General features: G+C 38.2%; 1 protein-coding gene across 1 annotated transcript in view; it reads right to left on the bottom strand.

The window, feature by feature from the left end:
- aatf (apoptosis antagonizing transcription factor) overlaps window positions 1-26923 on the bottom strand; it is an 89671-nt gene extending 62748 nt beyond the window's left edge. Inside the window, exons 1-4 of the mRNA NM_001016308.2 lie at window positions 26785-26923; window positions 25914-26099; window positions 24288-24566; window positions 20087-20224 (exon numbers count right to left, since the gene is read on the bottom strand). Coding sequence (NP_001016308.1) covers window positions 20087-20224; window positions 24288-24566; window positions 25914-26099; window positions 26785-26869 — 688 coding nt within the window. The 5' untranslated portion in view covers window positions 26870-26923. The remainder of the gene's footprint in view (window positions 1-20086; window positions 20225-24287; window positions 24567-25913; window positions 26100-26784) is intronic.
- Between the last annotated feature and the right edge of the window lie 436 nt (window positions 26924-27359).

The raw sequence follows: 27359 nt of genomic DNA, 5'->3' as shown, positions 1-27359 counted from the left end.
ATTCGGCAAGAATTTTTCCACTGCAATAAATATGCAAATGAGCAAAGCCAGTCAGTCGTATTTCAGACCCGACTTGCTAGTGTTTTAAAAAAAGACACAAATTTATTAATTGCCAGTGGCCAGAGGAATCCTATTACTGTGGGCATTGATTACAAAGCTGTGAGAGTGATTATTGTGCAACTCGCGGACTACCCAGGCATGAGGGAAAATTATTAAAGCACGGCAGAGATTATAAACTCAGAATAACAATAAGCCATAATATTCAGACCCCAAAATTCGTCAGGAAAAGAATTAGTTTTATATCTCAGAGCTGTACAGTTTTACATCACAGGTTTCTTGGCCTCACTGTGTTCAACTATTGAGTTACAAAACCTTATAACATTTGGCACGTGGTCACTGAAACAAGAAATTAAATACACTATACAGGCATGGGATCTGTTATCTGGAAACCTGTTATCCAGAAAGCTCAAAATTATGGAGAGGCCATCTCCCATAGAGTCCTTTTTAATGAAATAATTCAATTTTTTTCTCTTTAATAATAAAACCGTACCTTATTGGTCCTAACTACAATATAATAAATCCTTACAGGAGGCAAGACAACCCTACTGGGTTTAGATAATGTTTAAATAATCTTTTAGTAGGTTTAAGGTTTGAAGATCCACATTACAGAAAGGCCCCTTATCCAGAAAACCCCAGGTCAAGAGCATTCTAGATTACAGGTATATAACCATAACTGCAGACCCCTAAACCACTAGATGGAGTAATGACCCAGGGAAGACCAAACAAAGCCAAGCCTACCTTTTTTTCTGTGCATTGAAAAATCTATCTAAGAGCAGGATCTATTATTTCCTAGCTGTAACTCTTTCAAGAACTACAGCTAAATAAAATTGTTTGATGATTAATAAAAAAAAAGACGATGTACTTAGTATTCTAATTACTAAAATATATATAGGGATCAACCTCTTAGTTTATGTGTGATATTAGTAAGCAATTTGACAAGAGTCTCTCTTGCATAAGGCAGTGACAATAACATGTTAACATGTATTTTTCCCCCACACACTCTACCTTAAAATATACTACTAAAACCTTTATCTGAGCTCCCAATAGAGTTCCTGAGGTACCTGCCATGTCTGTTTACCTGCTGGCTGCCCTGGCTCTTTAGTACAGCTTTGGAAAGCAGCCAAAGCAGAATGGCTGGCTTGTGCTAACGAGAATTTTGTGGAATATTTTTAGGAAGTTAGTTAGAAATGATACTTATAACACAGACGCAATCATATCTTCCAAAATATTAACCTTTCATAAGAAAAAAAAAAAATCAAAATATCTAAAAAATCTGAATATCTAAAAAAAATCCAAGTGAAACATTTCAAAAAAGGTTGCAAACTTCAATCAATGAAAGGTATAATTTCAATATTCAAGCTATTTTATTTTTTGTCAAATGAACAGAACAATGTCACATCTGCCAGATCTGCAGTAAAGCAAAGAGCCAAACTTAAGGCAAAATAGCTAGCTTTTTCATTCTACTGTACATAGACTGGTCCAGGGCCATCAACAAATGAAGAAACAGTAGAGAATGATCAGTCTATGGCATGGTGCTCCTACAGAAGTTCCCTGGGCCAGTGCAGTTTTCTGCACCAGTCTGGGGGTATCAGATCAGCCATTATAATACCTGGGGGCTGCCTAACATAGGAACCCAAGTGATTATAACATTACTTCACCTTTAGGGCTCTGGCACACGGGGGAGATTAGTCGCCCGCGATAAAACTTCCTGTTCGCGGGCGACTAATCTCCCCGAGTTGCCTACCCCTGCCATCCCACCGGCGAACATGTAAGTCGCCGGCGGGATGGCAGACGTGGCGGGGCGATTTCCGGAAATCGTCGAAAAAAGACTCGCGAGTCTTTTTCGGCGATTTGCGCGAAATCGCGCCGCCGCGTCTGCCATCCCGCCGGCGACTTACATGTTCGCCGGCGGGATGGCAGGGGTAGGCAACTCGGGGAGATTAGTCGCCCGCGAACAGGGAGTTAATCGCGGGCGACTAATCTCCCCCGTGTGCCAGAGCCCTTAAAGTGTCTGTAGTTTTACCTAATTCAGGTTTATTTGTACAGGTGCTAGCAAACAAAACAAAAACAACAATGACTTCATCATCGTTAAAGATATAGCCTGGTAGTTGGTTAGTATAAATTCAAATATACAGAGGAGAGTTTAGGTTTAAACCTCAATATCATATACCGTATATACTCGAGTATAAGCCGATCCAAATATAAGCCAAGGTACCTAATTTTACCTAAGAAAACTGGAAAAACTCATTGACTCGAGTATAAGCCTAGGGTGGGAAATGCAGCCGCTACTGCTAAGTTTCAATAATCAAATAACAGATAAATAAATATTAGATTACTTTAGAGAAAGAAAAATGCTACAGCAGCAGACAAAAGCAAGTTTGGGAAGGCTAAGGAAGCTGCCATACTAATTATCAAGTACTTGCCATCCTGCTGTTTTCTCTCTGTTTCTCTCTCTGTTATATATATTCTTCCAACTCACTTGGGATATATGGGCACAATTGTGAAATGTTTTTTGAGGTGGGGGGCAAGGGCAGATTCTTATTGAAAGTATGTTATGATATATATTGTAAATATTTCTCTTACCTACTAATAATTTGTGTTTGTAAATTCTACTAGCAACTAACAAAAAGCAAAAAGGTTAAATGCTCTAAGGGTGGCACATGGGGAAGGTGCCTCCCAGTGGCATTGCAAGAGGTTACTAGGACTCACATCAAACACTTAAACCTTGGGGGTTGAATTATTTGCTTTGCACGCATATATGGAAACAAAATATAGTAAAAGTTCTTATTCTCTGTAACCTAAAACTGTTTCCAGGTATTAGTATTGGCTCCTAGTATTTAAAGGTAAAATCAACATTAAGCAAAAGAGATACAGTAGCAAAAATGCAAAAGCTGGACAGAACTAAACTGAAACTTCTGTAATCTGCAAGCCACACATATACACGGAGTCATACCTTGTCAAAACTGATACCGTTGAACTGAACTTAATGGCTTAAGAAGCACTAACAGAGCGCGTATGTCCCTTCGGCATCATGCGCGCAAACAGAAGCACTAACAGTGCGTACGTCCCTCAATGGTGCAGCACGCATGTGTACGGCATCATGCGCTGCACCATTGAGGGACGTACGCGCTGTTAGTGCTTCTGTTTGCGCGCATGATGCCAAAGGGACGCAGGGACGTATAAGCTCTGTTAGAGCTTCTGTTAGCGCACATGATGCTGAAGGGCCGTAGGTACGTACACGCTCTGTTAGTGCTTTTATCGAACCAATGGGCCACGCATCATGCCTCGGCGCGCCACAATGGGGCACACATTCAATGAAACGCGCACGTCGACACGAGCGCAATGCATCTTATACTCGAGTATAAGCCGAAGGTTACTTTTTCAGCACATTTTTGATGCTGAAAAACTCGGCTTATACTCGAGTATATACGTTATATATATAGTGGTGTACACGTGAGAAGTGGAACAAAAATCATACATGATTCCAAACATTTTTTACAAATAAATAACTGCAAAGTGGGGTGTGCGTAATTATTCAGCCCCCTTTGGTCTGAGTGCAGTCAGTTGCCCATAGACATTGCCTGATGAGTGCTAATGACTAAATAGAGTGCACCTGTGTGTAATCTAATGTCAGTACAAATACAGCTGCTCTGTGATAGCCTCAGAGGTTGCCTAAGAGAATATTGGGAGCAACAACACCATAAAGTCCAAAGAACACACCAGACAGGTCAGGGATAAAGTTATTGAGAAATTTAAAGCAGGCTTAGGCTACAAAAAGATTTCCAAAGCCTTGAACATCCCACGGAGCACTGTTCAAGCGATCATTCAGAAATAGAAGGAGTATGGCACAACTGTAAACCTACCAAGACAAGGCCGTCCACCTAAACTCACAGGCTGAACAAGGAGAGCGCTGATCAGAAATGCAGCCAAGAGGCCCATGGTGACTCTGGACGAGCTGCAGAGATCTACAGCTCAGGTGGGGGAATCTGTCCATAGGACAACTATTAGTCGTGCACTGCACAAAGTTGGCCTTTATGGAAGAGTGGCAAGAAGAAAGCCATTGTTAACAGAAAACCATAAGAAGTCCCGTTTGCAGTTTGCCACAAGCCATGTGGAGGACACAGCAAACATGTGGAAAAGGTGCTCTGGTCAGATGAGACCAAAATGGAACTTTTTGGCCAAAATGCAAAACGCTATGTGTGGCGGAAAACTAACACTGCACATCACTCTGAACACACCATCCCCACTGTCTAATATGGTGGTGGCAGCATCATGCTCTGGGGGTGCTTCTCTTCAGCAGGGACAGGGAAGCTGGTCAGAGTTGATGGGAAGATGGATGGAGCCAAATACAGGGCAATCTTGGAAGAAAACCTCTTGGAGTCTGCAAAAGACTAAAGACTGGGGCGGAAGTTGACCAGGACAACGACCCTAAACATAAAGCCAGGACACCGACCCTAAACATAAAGCCAGGGCAACAATGGAATGGTTTAAAACAAAACATATCCATGTGTTAGAATGGCCCAGTCAAAGTCCAGATCTAAATCCAATCGAGAATCTGTGGCAAGATCTGAAAACTGCTGTTCACAAACGCTGTCCATCTAATCTGACTGAGCTGGAGCTGTTTTGCAAATAAGAATGGGCAAGGATTTCAGTCTCTAGATGTGCAAAGCTGGTAGAGACATACCCTAAAAGACTGGCAGCTGTAATTGCAGCAAAAGGTGGTTCTACAAAGTATTGACTCAGGGGGCTGAATAATTATGTACACCCCACTTTGCAGTTATTTATTTGTAAAAAATGTTTGGAATCATGTATGATTTTCCTTCCACTTCTCACGTGTACAACACTTTGTATTGGTCTTTCACGTGGAATTCCAATAAAATTGATTCATGTTTGTGGCTGTAATGTAACAAAATGTGGAAAAGTTAGAAAATATATATATATATATATGTGTGTGTATATATATATATATATATATATATATATATATATATATATATATATATATATATATGTGTGTGTGTATATATATATATATATATATATATATATATATGTGTGTGTATATATATATATATATATATATATATATATATATGTGTGTGTATATATATATATATATATATATATATATATATATATATATATATATATATATGTGTGTGTATATATATATATATATATATATATATATATATATATATATATATGTGTGTGTATATATATATATATATATATATATATATATATATATATATGTGTGTGTATATATATATATATATATATATATATATATATATATATTTATTTATTTATTTATTTTTTTATATTTATTGTGGGTAATTAAACAAAATATTGTTTTTTTCTTTCAATGCCAATTCATAGTACACAGTATAGATGGAATCACCAGAACACATTCACTATACACACAATTTATTGATTTACCGAGATCCTCAATCTGACATTTAGAGAAACCATGGTGCATACAAAAATGAAAAAGGAAATTCTCAATATTTCTGTACCATTGTACACAGGCCAATACTTCAATGGTTAAGGGTAAAAGACTTAACTTACAAGTGTATAAACCAACAACTGAACAACGCTGACCACTGAATTGTAGATGTGTGCAACTAGCTGTTTTTCCAATTATAATATTTGAAAATATTGGATAATATTTGAAAATATTTAAAAAAAACTTTAGACAAAACAAAAAAGGTACAGGGGTTGTATACATCTCCCCTTAACAAAATACACTATATACGAATTTATTATGTTCTAGAGAGATTTTAAAATCAATATAGTATAGTATATTACAGTATATTCATTATAGTATAGGAGCGCCATTTCTGTGAGACCCTTTGTTCAAAAGTGATAGAAAAACAGCTTAAACTGTGGTTACTGCACAGCCAGGAGATGTGGGCTAATTCAGAATGAGCATTGGTGAGGAGAAATGCTAGCTTCCCCAGGCTAAGACACAGAATTACTGCCTGGTGTCACTACTACCGATTATCCTATGTTGCAGTGCTGCCACATAGTTTCCTGCAGTAAGATTAAACATGGCGTGGCACATCTATGGAAGTTGCTCCAAGAAAAAAAAAAACATGAAAAAGTGATCAGTTCTGCACCCTATATTGTAGTACAGGTATGGGATCCCTTATCCGGAAACCAGTTATCCAGAAAGCTCCGAATTACGGAAAGCCTGTCTCCCATAAACTTCATTTTAATCAAATAGTTCCGAATTTTAAAACGGATTTCCTTTTTCTCTGTAGTAATAAAACAGTACCTTGTACTTGATCCAACTAAGATATAATTATTCCTTATTGGAGGCAAAACAAATACCTGTACAGGTATAGGACCTGTTATCCAGAATGCTTGAGACCAAGGCTATTTCAGATAAGGGGTCTTTCCGAAATTTGGATCACGATTCCTTAAGTCTACTAAAAAAATCAATAAAACATTAATAGGATTGTTTTGCATCCCACAAGGTTTAATTATATCTTCGTTGGAATCAATTACAAGGTACTGTTTTATTACTACAAAGAAAAAGGAAATTAGTTTTAAAATTCTGAATTATTTGATTAAAATGGGTCTATAGGAGACAGGCTTCCCGTAATTCAGAGCTTTCTGGATAATGGGTTTCCGAGTAAGGGATCCCATACCTGTATTACATTTATTCCAAAGTGGATGCTGGGTCAGCCTGTAAATTATTTTGGAAGAAAAAAATTAAAGAATTTCAGTTCACCGTGAATACTAATGGACAGACCCTAGATTTTATTAAATAAAACAGATCAACATTTTTTGTTTAAAAAATCCTTTTGACTGTCAATAGAAAAACTGCTTTCTACTTTTATAATTCTGATGCTAGAGCCAGAAAGTAATAAAAAAAAATCCATTAGGACACACTGTATACCTTGATAGAAGAAACTGAAATGCCTTGTCTATAAAGTTCATGGCAATGGCAAATAATAAGAATAACCAGTAGGCTAAGGAATATTGGTGTAAGCATCATTGCTGTTCTCTATGCTTAGGCACTACAGAAAGGTTTTAGTCATGCATGTACTGAAGGGCATCTGAACTGTAATCCATCACTTCCACACCCCTTAGTTTTGACAGCAGTCTCAGCCATAAGAAAGACAAAATGCAACATATAATCCTCTATTAAGCAAGAAGCTTCAGACAAGGAACTTAATGTGCTGCTAAACAAAAAATGGAAACAAACAAGTAATCTTCACCCCCTTCTCTTGGCAGAAAAGCAAATAAATAAAATCCTCGTTCAATTTAAATAAATTACCCACAGCTGGAGAGATGGTACAGGAAATCTGAAAAGGCTGATTTTTTTTTCTTTTCAGCACAAAACACATTACAGGAGCACTGCTTGCAGTGGTCCTTTAGTACGCCTTACCTTACTTATTTTTGGGGAATTAAATGACATTCCTTTTTAATCAGAACTAAGCAATGGCAGTATAGATTTGAAAAACATTCCTTCAAAGATAAAAACTATAAATCAACTGTGATCTCTGGAAATGATTGTGGAGAAAGAAAAAAAAGATTCTACAACTTGTCATCTGCCTCCAGATGAATACTAAAATACTTATAGGCTTATTTATCAATTTTTGGGTTTGTGAGTTTGAGTTTGTTTTTCTACATGAAATAAATTTGCATATCAAATGCTTGCTTATTTATTAATAAGGAAAACTCGCCAGAATAAAAAAATAACTCGAATACCTCAAATTTTTCGAGTTTGCAAATATAGCTCGACTTTGCCTAAAACAACTCCCATTGTTTTTTATAGAAACTCGCAAGCTTTTAGATTGTGAAGTTTTACATGCGAGTTTAGCGCTAAAAAATTTAAATTGTGAATAAAAAAACAAACTCGAACATTAGATTTATTCGTTATTGTATGCAATGTATTGGTGTTCGCCGGAAAAAAAACAAAACTATGCAGGCCTGTTCATTTCATCAAAGATATGTGATCCTTGCAGCAGGGTTTAGACAAAGCAGAGTTGCTAATTAACCAATGAGATTCAGTGTTGATAAAGGTATGGTTATGAAGTTGGAAATTAACAATATGTGAGCCACTTGCTTATGTTATAAGAAATTAGCTGTTGCAAGCAATGCCAGTCAGCAATAGGAAGGGCCAAAACTGTTAAGGCCCATTTGGACTATGCAGTGCAGTTTGGTCACCTCACCAGTGTTATATTACTGAAGTATTGTTTAAACCGGAAGAGAGGCATTTAAAGGACAAGGAAAGGGTGCTTTCACAAAGTTGCTTATTTCATTTGTATCATTTCCTTCTCCCAGATCGCTACCTTCTCATTCAAGAAAGTTTTCGCATGTAATCAGCAGACAGGGTAGACCAAGAGTTTTTTTTGTGTCCTATTTGAGTTTCAAATAGGATCAATTACCTCACTCATCTGAATTCCCTGTGAGCTCTATGGCACAAGTTTTGATTGCTCCTAAAGGCACACATTCCTATTCATGTCAAACAGACATGGTAAGCATCACTACAAAGCAGCAGTTCTTTATCTTCATCTTGGCATTCTAACTATCTTGATGAGAGAAAAGATGGGCGCAATTATTTTGTTACACTACCCAAAGAAAGAGCTAAACTAAAATCAAACCAATTTTACTAAACGTTATGCATTGTTTTCAAATACAAACATTATTTTTGTGTAATTCGCAAATAAACTGCATGTTGTTACTAGCTGAAAAAGTTAACATACTGATCATATGTTTGGCAGGTTTTCTTCTACAGCTAAATTACTAAAATATTACACTAGCTTTTAACTTTCCCAAGTTTAAACTTCAAGTGGGCAACCAGATGGGAGCGGAAGTTGGGGCTGACTGAAATGGTGTGTAACAGACGTGGCTCAGCCAGATCAAGGTACACCACTGTAGCAACATATAGATGTTAAAAGTCTGGCATTAATGTAATGTTTAACTGCCCTCAGTCTGTGGCTACAAATCACACACCAAAATTAATATTTTGTTTATTAGAAAAATAATAGGGTAGCCTCCTATTATAAACTTTTATATACTGAACTTAATGTACCAGACTAACATTTTAGCATCTATATTGTAGTAATGATCCAAGTCTTTATAGTTGTCACAGGAGCTCCCCATCTTGGATTGTTAGAAGTGTCTGACACTCACATGCTCAGTGTGCTGAGCAGCTGTTGAGAAGCTAAACTTAGGGATTGTCATAAATTATCAAGCAGAAAAAGAGGCTGGCCTTTAAAATAAACTGTTGGTACAGGGCTGATTATAAAATTCTGATGCAAACTGCACATATTCCAGAGTTGCCATGGAGTAATTATTTGTATTAATGACTAATCAGCCTTATTTTGTGACATTTATATTCTATATATACAGTATATTGTGCGTTGGCCCCTAAGCTCAGTAACTGACAGCAGCACAGAGCATGTGCAGGGAATGGGGAGCTACTGGGGGCATCTTTGGAGGCACCGATCTTCAATGCAAAAGAGCTGTGGTTGCTTTGGGGTGGTACAGAAGCCCAAAGCATGTACAACATTTCTAGTCTACTTCTTTAGTTAAGCTTTAGTTCTCCTTTAAAAATCAACTAGGAGTATGTAAAAGACAGTAAAAATGCTGTCTTTCAAGACATTACAGGTTTTTTTTTTTTTATTGCACGCATTACAGATACCACACAATCACCTTAAGTTTACAAAATTATTTCCTTATTTAACTAACAATAAATTGCCTAGATTTTTTTTTTTTTTTTTTAATGTCTAACCAAATTGTATTCTTCAGGTCAAAGAAAAAGCTTAAATAACTAATTTTTTTTTCATTTTTTTATTTTTACAAGAAGATGGAAAACCATCAAAGAGTCAAGTGTTTAACAATACACAAATTGTGTGCATATGTAAATATAAAAATAAAAATAATATATATAGCTAAAAAACAAGCAAATCTTCCCTACATAACATTATAATAATTAGTGTGTGTTAACAAAAAAAGGGTTCAAACAAAGCATAGATGTCTCTTTAACGGTTATTCCTAGTATATAAATTATAGCCATAAAGTTTTCCTGCCGAGCAGCCTAATTAATTCTTGTTCCATACACAAAGGGAAATGCTGGGTGACAAATGGGTGCAAAGCTTGAAAGCTGCCAGGTCTGCAAAACATTTTCTACTTCAATTTAGAAGCAATTTTGCAGTAAATCATCAAGCTGAACTTACGATCTCAGGAATCTAAGGACAGCCAAACCTAGTAAAGTCACCGTTAGCTAAAAAGAATATACACAATATATTTTATTAAATGTTTAGGGTTTTAAAATGGTATGAATATGATACACAAGAGCTATAAATAATCTACAACATATATTCTTATAAATGGTGTTTTGATATGTCACATGACTATGTTAAACTTGTGCCTTTAATAAGAAATAAAAAAAAATACTTTAAGCATTTTAGGCATATTATTTATGTCTTAATATCAAATTAGAATTAAGTACAGGTATGGGACCTGTTATCCAGAATGCTCGGGACCTGGAGTTTTCCAAATAAGGGATCTTTCTGTAATTTGGATCTCCATAACTTAAGTCTGTTAAAAATAATTTAAGAATTGGATAAACCCAATAGGATTGTTTTGCCTCCAATAGGGATTAATTATATCTTAGTTGGGATCACAAGGTACTATTTTATTATAGAGAAAAAGGAAATAATAATAAAATATTTCCAATTTTTAAAAATGATTTGCTCATAATGGAGTCTATGGAAGATGGCCTTCCCGTAATTCAGAACTGTCTGGATAATGGGTTTCCAGATAAGGGATACCTGTAATGGCATTAAAAAAGATTTTTGGAAAATCTGAAGTCTGGCAAACAGAATGTACATCACCGGTGGGATGGCATGGGCGGCGCAGCAATTTGCCTAAGTCGCCCGAAGTTTCCTTTGGCAAATCGCGGCGCTGGGTATGCCATCGTACAGGCAATTTACAATCTAGCCTGTGGGATGGCATTGCGGAGAGGTTACCGCTGCCCTTAGGAGTATTGGAATACACTGATAAACTACATCAAATACAGAAACTATATATAGAATGCTAAAAAAAATATTGTAAAAACAACTCTAGGATGGAAATACCACACGCAAACAACACCATAAAAAAAAAATCATAACGGATTGGCAAAATGATTACAAATTTTTTAAGATGATTTAGAATTAATGGTATGAAATTCCTGCTTGTTTACCAGGGTATTTTAAATACCAGTAACAGCAAAAAAAACCCATAAAAAACTAAAGGGTCTTTTAAATATAATGTAATGTGTGGAAACACGATTATAGCTTATAAAAACAAGCTGCTGTATAGCAATGTTGTTTAAGTTGAATAGGGCAGGGACCTTAAATTGTAAGATCCACTGGGGCAGGGGCTGGTGTGAAAGATAAGTACTCTGTTAAGTGCTTTATAAATATGTAGAAAAATATAATTTATGGCTCCGACTATAGGACAGTGACAGTCAGGGCATTTTGCTGCCTGCATAATATCACGGGCAACAAAAAGTGTATGAAGTGGTTTCATTGCCCACAGCAGCGTGGATAAATTACTTCAGATGCCATAGATGTGATGTGCATTGTAGGCAATGGCACACCATGTTGGAGGTTTGCTGACTGCGATTTAATATGGGAGACAAAGGGGCGCATCCGGCATTGCCCTATAGTCCAAGGAAGAACCATGTTTTACACCTTGCTAACCCAGTGCGCAGCCTTGAGGGTAGGCACCCTCACCAAAAGGTGGAAAATGTTGACTGGCACAACTGGTATAATGCAAGCGGGGCTTAACCATTGAGTGTTTATTGAAAGTGTAGCAACATTTCGGGGGTGTATCCCTCCCTGAACGCTGCTACACTTTCAATAAACACACAGGGGTTAAGCTAGCATTTTGCACCAAATTCCACTGTGTGTGCCTGCACTAGTCAGATGCAATGTGCAGGAACAACAATAACATTTTTGAAGCACAGGGGCGGATTCTTGGCTTGCGTTATCCACAGGCTGAAAACCCACCCTGTGTGGCTTCAGCCTTAGGGTTTAGATCTACTTTTAAAAGCTGCCCTTAAAGGCTTTAGGGTAATGGCCTATGGGGAGTTTAGTCATCCACGGTAAAATCTCAGCTACCTCAAGCAACTAATCTCCCCGAAATGCCTTTCTACCACCAATAAAGTGAATCGCCGGTGGGAAGGCATACGCGTTGCTTCATTTTCCATAGTTTCCTCTTTCCCCGTGGGCCATCAGGCCATCTGAAACCTTCTTGTTATGTAGTTGTTTTTAGTGCAGCAGAAACCATATTCTAGACCAAACTGCCAGTCTTATTGGACTTAGTAAATCCAGTAAGTTAAAACTAAACCTCAATTGCCAGGCCACAAAGCCAATTCAGAACGAGAATCTTATACCACAAACATTGATTCTCAAATAGTGGGAATACACACAAAAGGCCAATTAATCTAACAAAATGTATATTTTGCAACATCAGTACCAGTAAAATAAGAAAGATATGGAACTAAAAAGAATCCAAAGAGTTTTAGCACTGTGACATTTAAAAGTGGAAACCTATGAAACATGCACCATGCAGAGCTCTGCATAAACCGTTAGAATTAATTATGATTTAATAAATTATTGGGATTGTTGAATAGCAGGGTAACCTCTTCATCAAAGATGTATTCCTAGCAGTTTTTGACGATACCAGAACACAAAACACACATCAGTTTTTAACAAAACTTTATCTATGTCCAAACCGTGGATTCACAGAAATGAGCACACAGATATTGCTGACATTATAGATTTTTTTTATTGTTAAAATCTCCCCAACATATTACAATATACAGTATTTGAAATTAGCACCTATTTTGCCTCTTTAATAATACAGAGGAACTGGACAACATTCTCTCCAAAAATTATATAGTGCAAAATATTTTTAGGGTTATAGAGACAGGAAAGAAACATACCACAAGTCAATACAGATGTTTGGCTTATTTAGAACAAAATGGACAGCATGCAATTCCAGCAGAAGCCTGCATTGTCACCCACCATGTGTGAAACCAACCTTTAACTGACTTGAAATAATTAGGCCAAAAGTGACGAAGATACACATTTCCATTACTCAACACAGCATGGACACAGCACAAACTTTCTCTCCCATATTTCATATGAAAATTGGGGTTAATTTGCACTGTCCAATTAGTTCCTCTTAATATATAATTAGAAGTTACCAGTGAAACACTGATGCTGTGCCTGCCCTGTAATCTCCAAAGTACCTCTTCAAGAACAATTATGCTAAATAATAGCATCAATAAAAAAAAACCTTTTTTCTTAGGAAATACTTGGTACAGTTATAGGACCTGTTATCTGCAATGCTGGGGACCTGGGGTCTTCTGGATAAAAGTCTTTTTGTAATTTGGATCTTCATACCTTAAGTCAGGGGTGGGCAAAACGTTGATCGCGTTCCACCAGCCGATCCACTGTGGATTTCTGATGGACCGCGACAAAGCTGGGGGATGCAGAAGTGCGGCGTAAATGCGTGCGTACGCTACGTCGCGGGGAACGAGTCATCGGACGATCGCTAATGGAAAGTCTGGCCACCCCTGCCTTAAGAACACTAAAAAATAATTTAAAGAAAAAGTAAACCTAAATCTAAACAGATCCCATACCTGTATTTTGTGAATACAAGAAAAGCATTAACCCACATTGTAGAATAGTAACATCTCTTCAAATTTAAATATTCATGTCTGTGTTCAATTAAATAATTACTTATACACAATAAAACTGATTACAGGAGCATTATGGCCTATTATATGCCTTTTAGAGATCTTACAATATGACTAAATCGGCCTGTGATAAGCAGTTTAAATTTGATCATGCTTCATCAGGGATACAGTGGTAATTTCATGTAGTTTAGAATCAAAGACGCTAAACTTCACTTACCAACAGAAATCATTTAGCAACTGATCAGCTTGCTAAAAGCTAAAAAATGGAAGCAAATATTTCACTGGCTGCTATGGGTAATTGCATTGGTTCAATTTACACAATAGTTAATGCACACCTCGATAAAAATAAACACAATTTCCAATTTAGCGAACAAGGTTACAAACTAATTAAATATAACACAAATAGGTTTAGTTGCCATTGAAAGGTGTTTAATCTTTAACTGTCAAAATAAAAGAAAGCCTGCCATCACTGCAGCCAGGGCTGTGAATTTGGTACATAAATCGCTCGACTTCGACTCCTCAGTTTATGGTACCTCAGACTCCTTTGTTTTTTAATATATAGCAATGTAGTTTCCATGTTGACTGAAAGAACACAACATACAAGGCATTTCATCACTGCCAGTGTTCAGAAATTTTAAAGCTATATGAAGATGGTGTCTGCTTTTGGGAACAAACCAAAGAACTACTGGCGAGGAAGCTGATGCACTACCCTATTGGCCATCCAAGACTGTCACTACCAACATGAGGATACTGTTTAAGTTTGGGTCTAATTCTATAACGAAGACGGTCATTGTGAAATTTTTTTTATTAAAGAAACTACAAAACATTCCTTAAACAAAGTTTAAGTAAAAGAAAATGAAAACAATAAGGTTGTTCAGCTGAAATTCACACTGGTAAAACAACTACGCAGTGAGCTTTATTCTTACAGGAAAGAAGTACCATATTATGACTTTTATCTGTGAAATAGGATATTGTAACATACTGTATTTGTTTTTATTACAATTTTAATTCATCAGAGTCAGAGTTGATACGTTTTTGCCAACTGTGACTCTAGGCACCAAAAATAGCTTCTAACGCTAACTAAGCGTTGCCCTTTTTAAAAACAAAAAAACCAAAAACGGGTACCCTGCAGGTTGCGGGTATGATTTTCAGATGTGGGTTACGGGTCCTATCTATATTTCTTATATTATCTATATTTTACTCCTTTAAACATTTTTTCTACCCCCACCCACATTTGATGATGTCACTTCTGCAGCAACAAGCACTTCCCAATTAATGGTGGTCAGCAGATTGGACTGCGGATACCGCAGTTGCAGGTAGGATTAGGTAGCAGGTCCAAGCAGGCTCTGCACTCAGCATGTGAGTTGTGGGTTGTGGGTTCGGGTCGTGGGTCCGGTTTCAAAAACTGGTTCTGCACAGGACTCTAACTGGCATTTTAGCATAGAATACACAAGCGGCTTGAAGAAATTCATGTTGTGTCTTCAAGAAAATCTACCTACTGATAATATCATTATGGTGACACACATGGACATATGGGGCTGAGATTGACTCAGTGACTCAGACTGAGCTTAAGATTTTCATGCTTTTCAGACTTACAAAACCAGTTAGTGGCCATTCAGTGTGAATGTTAATACATGGCAGGCAATCACAGTGGCATATATTTGCAAGGAACTGTTCATTTAACGTAACATAGCACAGTGCAGGAAACACTTAAAGAGCAGGGAAAAGAGACCTGCATAGAGAGTTACAGAACTCAATTCTAAAACTAATAAGCAGGACACACAACCAGAGTCATCTTGGTGTTGCTGATATCTATATACAAATTAAATCTCAGGTACAACAAAACTGTACAAAGAAAATTTAATACCACGTGTAGTTTGTGTGGCAACTTAGAAGACCTGCGTATCCCGTGAAGAATATCTATATACAATGCTTCACTTGGTATTTCGCAACTTTTCTAGTTTAGACTTTTTAGTAAATGTAAGACATTTGTGGAAATTAGTTTATTCGAATTTTAAAATAAAAAAAATAAATAAAAAAAAAAAAGAAATGCTATAGTTTTCGTAAATCTGCCCCTGCATTTCACTTATTGATAAATACGCTTGTAAAAATCCTATAGGAACGAATAGGAAGTGGGTGAGTTTTTCTGTAGTGAGCTCTAATGTCACACTTTCGTAAATCTGCCCCGTAGGGGAAGAATAATCAAAATGTCAATTTTGAGCTTAATATATAAAAACTCACCTGTGATCTAGTCATTCCTATGAGATCTTTAGAAGTAAACTTTATATGCAGTGACCATGGGTCATCAGATGAATAAATGAAAGAAGGAATTTCTTTGCGATTACCTGGGATCCAGATGTGTAAAGTGCTTTACATGTGGCAGCTGAAATGGATCTATTATTTACTGGATCTATTATTTATTTGTATCTATTGGTATTTTATGGGGTTTTGCAATCAGCAGCACAGATTTTTCACAAGTTACAAAATGTTCGGTTTTTGCCTTAACTTTTCAACATTCATATGTCCTGTTATATAATATATTATCCCAGTTGTTTAGCTATTAAGCTTTTTAACTAAACATCTTTTAGCTAGGTTTTGTTTACGTCGAATAAATCTAAGATTAGTTCGATATTCAGTTTGGAGCTTTCATTATACGTCAGTCTTTGTAAGTACAGTAATTTGTGTTTCTGCTCATTATAAATAATGCAGTTTGATGATAGAATGGGTTTCAAGGGATATCATGTGTGCTCCCCTATCCTGATCTCACACCGACCCGGAACGTTGTATAGGCGCGGCACCTGGAGCTCAGCGCTCAGCAAAATGCCGATGCGATTGCTGAGCATGATGAGAGCCCTGAGTACAGTGACCCTTGTGCGGCGTCCCGCCCAGGAGTGCCGCCTGGTATGGAGGTCATGCTTGGTCAGGAGCTTGGCCACGGGCTCCCAGTTGCTCTCCTCTGGTGAGTTTCTCGCCTGGGCGGCAAGTTGCAACTTTACTTATCCAGTTGTATCCTGTTCGTTCTGCATCTGAGCTTGCTAGGCACGTATGTCATTGCACATAATGTATAACAGATATCCACTGACAGTGCACATACCGCGTCCGCCCTGCTTATATGAAAACCAGGGAGCCTTTTGGATGTTACTTGTGTATGTGTGTGCTCATGTGTCTTTGTGGCCAGCATAACTTGCTACATGTATTTAATGACTGGCCATGCAGTGTAATTTGGTTCTCTCTGTGCTGTGTCCCGGCTGCATGCAATGTCCCACTGTACTTGGGATAGGCTGCTTTCTGTATGTATGGAACAGTATCCAGTATAGATGTAATTGTGAGATGATACATTAAATATACTTAAAAAATACTAATGTGTCAAATACTGTGACACCGATATAATTTTGAAAAATACCTGGTGGCCAATTATACTTGTCTGAATGCAGTCAAAAAGACTAAAGCTAGTTTCTAATGTTGGTTACACTTCCATCCATATTAACTGCCCACTGTCATGCTACTTGTTATTGTGTGAACATATTTAACAGCCACTGGACTGAAAGAAGTAAAACAATGTCCTAGAAATTATACTTAAAGGGGACATATACCATAAATGTTTACAATGCACTAAACCATGTAAAATAATGTAAAATAAAAGTGCTTTTATTTTAATACCATTGCGATAAAATATGTCCATAGCTGCTTCAAAACTGTGATCTACCCAGACCTTTTGCCAGCTTCCGGTTTAGACTCTTCAGTACCTGGCTGGGGCCACTGGCTCTCATAGCTACTTAAAGTGAAGTAAATATGCATAGGGAGGGCGGGGCATAGCGATGTCACAGGTAGTCCATTCCTGCTCTACTTGCTCCTCTCCCCTCCCCTGCAGCAGCACAAGCAGAGAGACACAGAAGGAGGGAGGGGTTTTCCCTGCTGCTGCTGAGTAAAGCCTGTCAGTCAGTGCTGTGACCAGTTCCTGTGGGAGGCTGAAGGACACTCCCATGTCTCATTTTGCTCTGACTTCAGACTTAAAGGGACAGTAACACCAAAAAATTAAAGTGTATAAAAGTAATTACTATATAATGTAATGCTGCCCTGTACTGGTACAACTGGTGTGTTTTCCTTAGAAAGACTACTATAGTTTATATAAATAAAGCTTCTGTGTAGCCCCGGGGGCAGCCATTTACAGGAGAAAAGGCACAGGTTACTTAGCAGATAACAGATAAAACCCCATTATATTCCACAAAGCTTATCTGTTATCTGCTATGTGCCTGTGCCTGTGCCTTTTCTCCTTTTTCCCAGCTTTAATGGCTGCCCCCGTGTTGACACAGCAGCTCATTTATATAAACTATAGTAGCGTTTCTGTTGCAAACTTACCAGTTTTACCAGCGCACGGCAACTGTACATTATATTTTAATTACTTTAAAACACTTTCATTTTTTGGTGTTACTGTTCCTTTAAGTGGTTGTCTCTGCAGCTCTCATATAAAATGGCAGTTTTAGCAGATAAAATGCAAAATGTAAAAACATCTTTCTTTTTGCATCATTTCACATTTTAAGGCTTTAATTTCTTTTCCTATAGCTTCTATACAAGAGGGCACTTTCTGTGCATCCGGGTTATGCTACATTTAGTTGCTGTTTTAACATATGTTTATGCTGTTACAACAACCTAAATGTACAGATGTCCCATTTAAGTGCCTGGCTTATGTGCATAAAACCAAGGGCAACTTATTCTCAGTGATGACTGGAGGTTAAGCAAACTGCTGCATTCATTATAAAAAAAACCTACAAATTATTATTAAGGTACAGGTATGGGACCTGTTATCCAGAATATTTGGGCTGGGGTCTTCTGGATAAGGGGTCTTTCCATAATTTGGACCCCCATACCTGAGTCTACCTTAAGAAAGCCTCCATTAAAGGAGAAAGAAAGGCTAATAAAGAGTTAATCTCAAGCTGCAGGCATACCTTCAGTTGTCTCAATAGTGCCCTTAAGTCTCCCCATATTTCTCCTGTTCAGATGATCAGAAGCCAAACAGGAAGAAAAAACGCTGAGCTGTGTAAAGAAAGTTCCCATAATGCCTCACTCACCACACCCAGACCAAGTGAACATGCTAAATTAGTAAGACTATGAGTTAGCTTCCTGCTGATTGGCTCTGAGTTCTTAGCATTCTTGAGGGAGGGGGGAGCAGGAAAGAGCAGAAAGCAAAGAGCTGTGTGTCTCTGGCACAGGAAAACAGACACAACTAATCTTTTGACAGGGAACTCAGTGCAGCGTTTCTGTGAGTGCTTATGGCTGTATTTACAGAGACCTTTCTGATAAAGCTTACTTAGTTTTTACCTTTCCTTCTCCTTTAAGGATTTTCTATATCTAAAGCTGGCCATACACGTGGCGATCTGACGATGTTTCATGCGACCATCGGTCGCACGAAACATCGTCAGATCCGCCACACACCATTCAGGGCCGAATCGGTAGGTAAGAAGGTAGAAACTATAGGATTTCTACCTCCTTCTGCCGATTCAGCGCTGAAGGGAGATTTTGGTCAGGCGCCTTCTATGGCGCCCGATCAAAATTTTCAAACTGGTCCGATCGGCGAGTCGGCCGATATCAGCAGCTTCCTGCAATATCGGTCGACTCGCCGGCATACCATACACGCACCGAATATCGTACGAAACGAGGTTTCGTACGATATTATCGGTGCGTGTATGGCCACCTTTAGTTAAGCTCAAGTACATTGTACAGGTATGGGACCTGTTATCCAGAATGCTCAGGACCTGGAGTTTTCCAGATAGGGGATATTTCCGTAATTTGAATCTCCATAACTTAAGTCTGCTAAAAATCATTTAAATATTCAGTAAACCCAATAGGCTTGTTTTGCTCCCCAATAAGGATTAATTAGATCTTAGTTGGGATCAAGTACAAGGTTCTGTTTGATTATTATAGAGAAAAGGGAAATCGTTTTATAAAATTAAAAATAATTTGCTTATAATGTAGTGATGGCCTTTCTGTAATTCGGAATTGTCTGGATAATGGGTTTCTGGATAAGGGATCCCATCCCTGTACTGTTTAATTATTGCAGAGAAAAAGGAAATCATGTTTAAATATCTGGTCATCCTGTAATTCAGGATGTTTCCAGATAACGGATGCTGTACTTTGTAAACACTATTCAAAAGAGCTAGATCATCACGCACTCTAGTGCTTCAGATATAAGCAGAATATTCTGTTCTATGCACGACCAAACAAGCAGGCAAGTCTAAAAAAATAGTAGCATCTGAAAATTCTACTGGGAATCATAGATATATAGAAGATATATACACAGCAAATTATTCTTACTGTTTTTTTGGGCTTTGAAGAACTCTGTACCACCTTCCTTCTTAAATGTTTCAAAAGCACTGGATTGTGGGAGTTGATTAGCCAAGAGAAGAGCTTTTTGAATTTTTATTCGTCCCTCCAAAAGCTGGTCCCAAATAGCTGAAAAGAGATGACAAAACAGAAAACTAATAAATAGTACATTATTTCACTAGTTAATATTGAAAAGAATGTTTTGGAGGAAGAGATATTATAGACAGCTAGACAAGAGCATACATCCCAACTGTCTCACTTTTTGCAGGACAATTCTTGATCTTACCTGCCCCCTGTCAAGGAAATGCTTGGGGTCAGACTGTGACATGATGGGGGGGCACAACATGTAATGAAATTATAAAATACTCCTGCATCTAGAGATTCATCACTTCTGATGTTCACATTTCATGTAAAAGGGGGAGTGTTTGTTAAACAGCCATGGTAATACAAAATGGACATGGTCAATGTTTTACTGCGGAGGCAAAAGGAAATAGGCATAATGCAAGGTGGTCTACTTGGTAGGGACACAAACTATCGTAGTTTAAGAAGGAGACAATATTTAGAGACAAATAACTGCCTATATTATAGGTGGGATGGGCACTACTGTAATCAAAAAAGCTTTGTCAATGTAATTACAAATTCTCCCAAAGTTTTCAAAAACTACATTGTCAACTAGCATGCAACAAATTTCTTATAAAATTTATTATTACATTTAGTGGAGAACATTTTAGCAAAAGAAATTCAGATGATCTCCTATGGCTTTAAAAGACAGTCACATCTGGGCACTCGCCAAAATTAGAAATCACGTAATTAAAGAGAGTGTGTCTGAACCATAGGGCTGTGCATTATGTATGGCGAGCCAGCAGGATTACTTGTCAAACCTCCCAGGATGTGTTGGCTACAGAAAATTAATGATTTTATTCTTTAAAACAATTACCTTCCAAAGACACCTTCAAACGAACTTATAAAAAAAGATTACCTTTTAAGTAACTTACATTTAACTCTATAACCCTGAGCAATTCCTAAATATTTCACGTGAACAAAGTAGTAGCATTTGTAAATGAGAGTTATGGATCTAAAATGCCCAATTCCCGTACAAAATCAGCTGCACAGGGAAATCTAAGAAGATAAAATAGGCCCTAGCATTGCTATTAATCTAAATATACTGTATATCACTAACAATATTTAATTACTTTACACTGTTGGAGGAAATCCTTTTAATAGCGTTGTATAATAAAAAAAGGTGTCAAGTGTTTTACAGGTCCAATCACCTATGACAACCAATCAGCAGGAAGCATTTTCTGTTCACTTTTGTATGTATTACAGGACCTGGACAAACTGTTTTTATTGCTTATGAGGACTAGTATTACTTTATATAGGCAACATTAAAATCTGCTAATATTATTTAATATAATGGTACTATGTATGTCACACAGGAAGACTGAAATTGCTGCTGTCTAAAAAATTGGTTATTTTCATTTCTGTACGGCTAGCAGGGCATTATGTTCTACAAGAAATAATCCAAACATATTTTATAGCCAGCTACAAATGATGGATGACTTCAAATGTCACAGTGCAACATATGCCTAACAGGACATACCATGGCATTAAGGATTATACGTGGTGTTTTGTCTTTTAAAGGTATGGACTTTCCAAAATAAACTCTCAGTATGTGCCAGTTACAGAGCCATAAATTACTTGGGTGTAGGAGCAGCTGGGTTTCATTTCTTATCTCCCCAAGGATCAAGTCAGTTTATGAACTCTCACCCAATGTAGGGGCACATGCTTGCCACTATAAAGGATCAAAGGGGTTACCATTATTCATATTCCCTCTTCCAGACACCTTTATAATATTATAATCATTATTATATTAGCCAAAAGAATCAGATTCTGTCTCAAATTATGGAAAGGATAGCATCCAGACACCAAAGACATCGGACGCAACTGGTATTATACTGCTGGAATTGTGCGAAAAACATTGTTGGTAATAAAAACTGGCTTGAAACTGCACTTATGACTCCTAATAAGCTATGTTTACAGGAGAACTAAACCCCCCTGGGTAGAAAATTAGGTTGCCACCTCTCCTGCCCAGGACATCACTGGGCAGGGCAGTTACGCTGCAATCGGGAAATCTTCGAAAATCAGTTTTGACCTGGACAGCCCTACCGAAAACCAAACAAGTGGCAACCCTAGTAGAAAAGCCCCACTCAACTGCCCTCCATTGGCCCTCTCACCTCTCAAAGTCTATTCCATAGAAAAGTGCCCCTATTTGAATAACTGAAATAAAAATGGCAGTCGCCTGCAATCTCCACCACGCTGCACTGCATTTTAATTTTAGTTGTTCAAACAGGGGCACTTTTCTATTAAATTGACTGTGCAGGTGGAAGAGGTGAGAGGGCTGATGGAGGGCAGTAGTTTTTTTTAATTGGGGGTGTTTAGTGAATAATGTGCCATTTTTAAATGGCACAGTATATATTTGAATTTATACAATATTTTCTAAAGCAAAAAACCTTAAGAAAATAAGTTGCGCAGGTACCTCATTAACAGCTATTTAGCAGCAATGCTGATTAGCAGTAATGCTCTTAGATTAATGGCATTTAACAATCAATTTTCCTAAGTAAAAGAACAAAATAATTTTCTTCAACTAAAGTAGAAAGTTCTTATTCTGACAGTAGTATCCATTTAACAAACAAGTAAAGTGTATATCACTGGGGTTATTCCTATTTGTTAGCCTCGCACCAGTGATTATGATCATTTTACTTGGACCTTAGATCGCTGCTTCTCTTTGTTGTAAACTACTTTGCCTGGGGTATTCCAGTGCTGCACTGACATCCTCTTTAAAGGAATACTGTCATGGCAAAACATGTTTTTTTCAAAATGCATCAGTTAATAGAGCTTTTTAGAATCCTGCATTGAAGTCTATTTTTCCAGAAACAAAACAGATTTTTTTTTTTTTAACATTTAATTTTGAAATTTCACTTAGGGGTAGCCATATTCTTTATTTCCCAGGGTGCCACAGCCATGTGATTTGTGCTCTGATAAACTTCAGTCACACCCTACTGCTGCGCTGTATTCCCTCCCAGTAGGTGATCGGCAGAACAATGAGAAGGTAGCAAGATAGCAGCTCCCAGTAGATATCAGAATAGCACTCAATAGTAAGGAATCCAAGTCCGGCTTTGGACTCCTCCAGTTACATGGGAGTAGGAGAAACAATAGGTTATATGAAAGCAGTTCTAATGTGTAGCACTAGTTCTTTCTGAAAGCTCAAAATCAGGCTGCCTACACACCAATATTACAACTTAAAAAAATAAAATTGTTGGTTGAGAATAAAATTTAAAATGGTAGAGTGAATTATTTAAATAGAGTAATTTAGAAATAAAAACTACACCATAATAATCATGGCAGAACCCCTTTAAAGTCCTGGGTCCCTTGTGTTGGTTAAGGACCATGTGTATGTGCAGCATAGTAAGAATTGTAGATTTTTCTGTACTGTGCATGCACTTGTTCATAAAGATGGTGACATGGTGTTGGCAACAGGACTATCCCAAGCCCTTGCATTTTTTAGTAAAGGGCACTGGCCCCAGGTCCAAGGATAGCGATAATGATTATTATCACTAACCTTGGACCTAGCTACCAATGAACCTCTTAAGATTTTCCCAAACAAATGCACTTTACAAAAAAAAAACATGTACAGTACTAGGGCAGTAATTACTCAAAACTTAGATTAAAATGTAATAACTTACAGGCATAAAATAAAATCTAGCAACTTTCAACTAATAAATTAAATGTACATATTGACTTGGCCCTAGGATGGTAGTCCCTATACAGGCATTCTGGATAATGGGTCCCATACCTGTACTACAAAGTGCTTACTAACAGGGCCGGATTTCCAAATTGGCCGCCCCCCATCGCACGCCCCCCCCCCCCCCAGTGCGCATGCATGCGCGATACAGGGGGAGAGGGGTTTGCGTGCGCATGGGCCTTTGTGGCCTCTCCACAAATCCGGGCCTGCTTACTAACTAGGTGGAAGTGCTGGAGCACTACAATACACATTGAGCATATTTTAAAAGGTGTCCAGTTTTAGGGGCCAATTATAAGCCACCCTGCCTCATGCCTTTACATTACTGGACGTAATCAAAATCATGCTATTAACACTCACACATGTATGGAGAGCAAGATGTTCTTTACTTACCAATTTGGTTTTTAATAGCTTGGCCCTTTTCAAAGTCTTTGGATACTTTTTCTTTAGAAAATGTCAAAACTTCTCCATCATCTTCTAATCCTGAATTGCCTGAATCTTGTTTTTGTGAATCCTCATCTGCAGCTGGTTCTTGATCACTCTCCTCATCTAGACTCTGGCTAGAATCATCTACTTCAAGGTCTTCCTCACCGTCGGTTCCACTTTCCTCTTCACTATCATCTGACTCACCAGCACTTTCCAGTTCCTCATCCAAAGATGCCTCATCACCATCTATCAATATGAAGAAGTAAGTAAGATGTATGATGAGATTAAAATGCATTCAAAGGTAAACCAGAAAAGGCAAAAGCTAAATTATATGTAGCAAGACAGGCAGGGTATACACAAATATTTGTAAGTGCTCCCATACACATTCCATTTTAGACACAGGGGCCTCTTAAACTGGCCATACACGCACCAATATAATCGTACAATTTTTGGACCGTGTGTGGGCTCTGAATAATCATCCCAACAATTTTTGTATCATGAGGATTTGAAAATTTCTGTCAGATAATAATATCTTTGCATGTATTGCCTATCCGATGATTTCCATGTGTGACCTATGATGTATACACAGAATACACACACCCACAGAGGAAATTTATGTATGTTTGCCAAAGTTTCATCCTTTAAAAGCCATTGCTTACTCCAATGCTTGAAACTAACTTGATCATAGCTACCTGTTAGTATAAATCAGGGGTGGGCAAAGTTTATGGCTCGGGGGCCACATTTACTCACAGGCGGGCCAGGCCGGGCCAACGTCCTCCCACCAGCTCCCCCCCACCAGCATCCTCCATCTCTCCGACCTGCAGCTCCATCCATCGTTCCGCTGCGTCTGTTCCCCGGCTCCCCGCTGCATCCTTTTTTATGGTTGCGCCCCCTGCGCACGAGCACGCACGAAGTGCAACCAATCAGGGCCCAGAAATTATTTAAAGGGACCCGGAGTCGGCGGGCCGGATTAAAAAGGCCAGCGGGCCGGATGTAGCCCGCGGGCCGTAGTTTGCCCACCCCTGGTATAAATACATACTATATGTTTTAGCAAGAATATCATTTTTAGGATAAAAAGTTTCCATGGGTCACTACTATTTCCTGGACATAACATTTGTACAATTGTTCTCTGTCAATTAATGGCCAGAACATCGGATTTGTTATTTTTCTGACTTTAATCCAACAATTAAAATCTGAATGTTGGTTTTAGATTGTAGCATTAAAATATATGATTGATATCTGAATGTTCTTCATACGACTAAAATCTTTCGTGTATGGCCAGCTTTTGTCAAGGGTGAATAATCTGTATATTTAGTTGTTTCAAGCTTTAAGTCACATGACTTAAAAGCTGAAAGGTTTGATTACGATTCAACTACATTTATCCAATTCCAAGATTAATTCTGCATTTGGTGTATTCCTAGTAACAACAGGGGCAGCAACACATCATGCTGCTCAACTAAACAAAAATATTTAGATCATTCTACACAGAACTTGTCTGATGCAGTTTTAAAAGGGCCAAAAGCATAGATCAATATACAGGGTTAATGTATCTGGGTGGTAAGGCTGGGAAATTATCACTGATTAGGTTCATACCAGAATCTTCATCAGATAACTCTCCTTCAAAATCTGCTTGCAAATCCTTTCGGGATGTTGCTTTCCCCAAGTATCGTTTGTCTGTATCCACAAGTGTTGCAGAAGTTCTGCGGAGCTGGCTAACCATTGGTACATCATCCTCGTTTCCATCTTCTTCAAATCTGTCAATGACTCGGGCAACAGTGGCTGTTTAAGAACAAAAATTAATTACAATTAGAAGGAAATATTTTACCTTTGGTTTAGATTGTATAACCAGCACTGACATCATTACATTTGAATATGCCCTAAATACCAAATTTAACAGAAGGGTTGGGGCGGCAAGTTTTGGTTGCATAACACCCAGTGTAAAACCAAACAGAGCCTTCTATAGGCTACCAGTCCACATAGGAGCTACCAAATAGGCAATTATAACTCTTATTTGCACCCCCAGAAACCCTTTTTTCATGCTTGCGTTGCTCCCCAACACGTATTCCATTTAAATGTGGCTTACAGGTATAAAAGGTTGGGGATCCCTGGGTTTAGGGACTACGACTGTTATGGTTAAGTTTCAGCATTTTGCTTAACAGGCAGCATAGGACAGGCAGAGTATGGCAGACACAGGCAGCACTCTGCCTGTCCAATGCTGCCTGTGTGCCATACTCGGTCAGTGCCCAACCACCATGTTTGTGAATAGCTTTGGCATCTTTGGAATTCCACTCACCTACCTAATAGGAGTTTCTAGTACTACGGGCAGCTCCTTCAGCATGCAAACCAATCGAGATGCCGACACAAAACACACGTGGTTATGTAACAGAGCTGTTCTCACACATCAGCGCCTTTATGCTGAGCCCTCTAGGAGGAACACGTCGCACAAACAACTATATTCACATACCTTCGTCCTGATCGTCCTCGGGATCCCTAAACTTTGGCTGCGGGTTTAACAAATTAGCTAACTCCTGCGACAAGGAGGCTGCCATTTTCGAACAGCCAAGCAAAGTAATACACCCCTTTCACAATGACGTCATTAGCCGGTGCTGCGCGACTTCCGCTACGGCGTTTTTGTTTTTTGTAGGATACACAGGAGAACACTTCTTATGTTGTTACGGTGGCACATATACTCAGTGATTTCCGTTGTCCTTCCTGTCGGAATTTGTGAACAATTTCTGGCCCTCAACTGTACTTACTAGTCAAACTTTGATGTAACCTTTAAATATGTGTAGACGCTGTTTAGTTATTTTGTCGCCTTGTAAAAATTAGCTGAAGGGTCGAACGCACACGAACTTTTTAAGAAGTCGCGGTGACTATTATGTGAGCTGGCGTGTAATCTTGGCGACTAATCCGAGTACGGTATATCCTGCAAGCAGCGAATTGCAGCGACTAGTGTGCAGATTTGTCGCCGCGACTGTTTATTGAGACTAATCGGACCTAGAAAACAATTGCATGGCACGAATTAGTCACCGCGATTTT

Source organism: Xenopus tropicalis, chromosome 2, assembly GCF_000004195.4.
Source record: "Xenopus tropicalis strain Nigerian chromosome 2, UCB_Xtro_10.0, whole genome shotgun sequence".
NCBI classification, from domain to species: domain Eukaryota; kingdom Metazoa; phylum Chordata; class Amphibia; order Anura; family Pipidae; genus Xenopus; species Xenopus tropicalis.
Note: the sequence above shows the minus strand (reverse complement) of the source record. Positions and strands in the feature narration are given on the sequence as shown.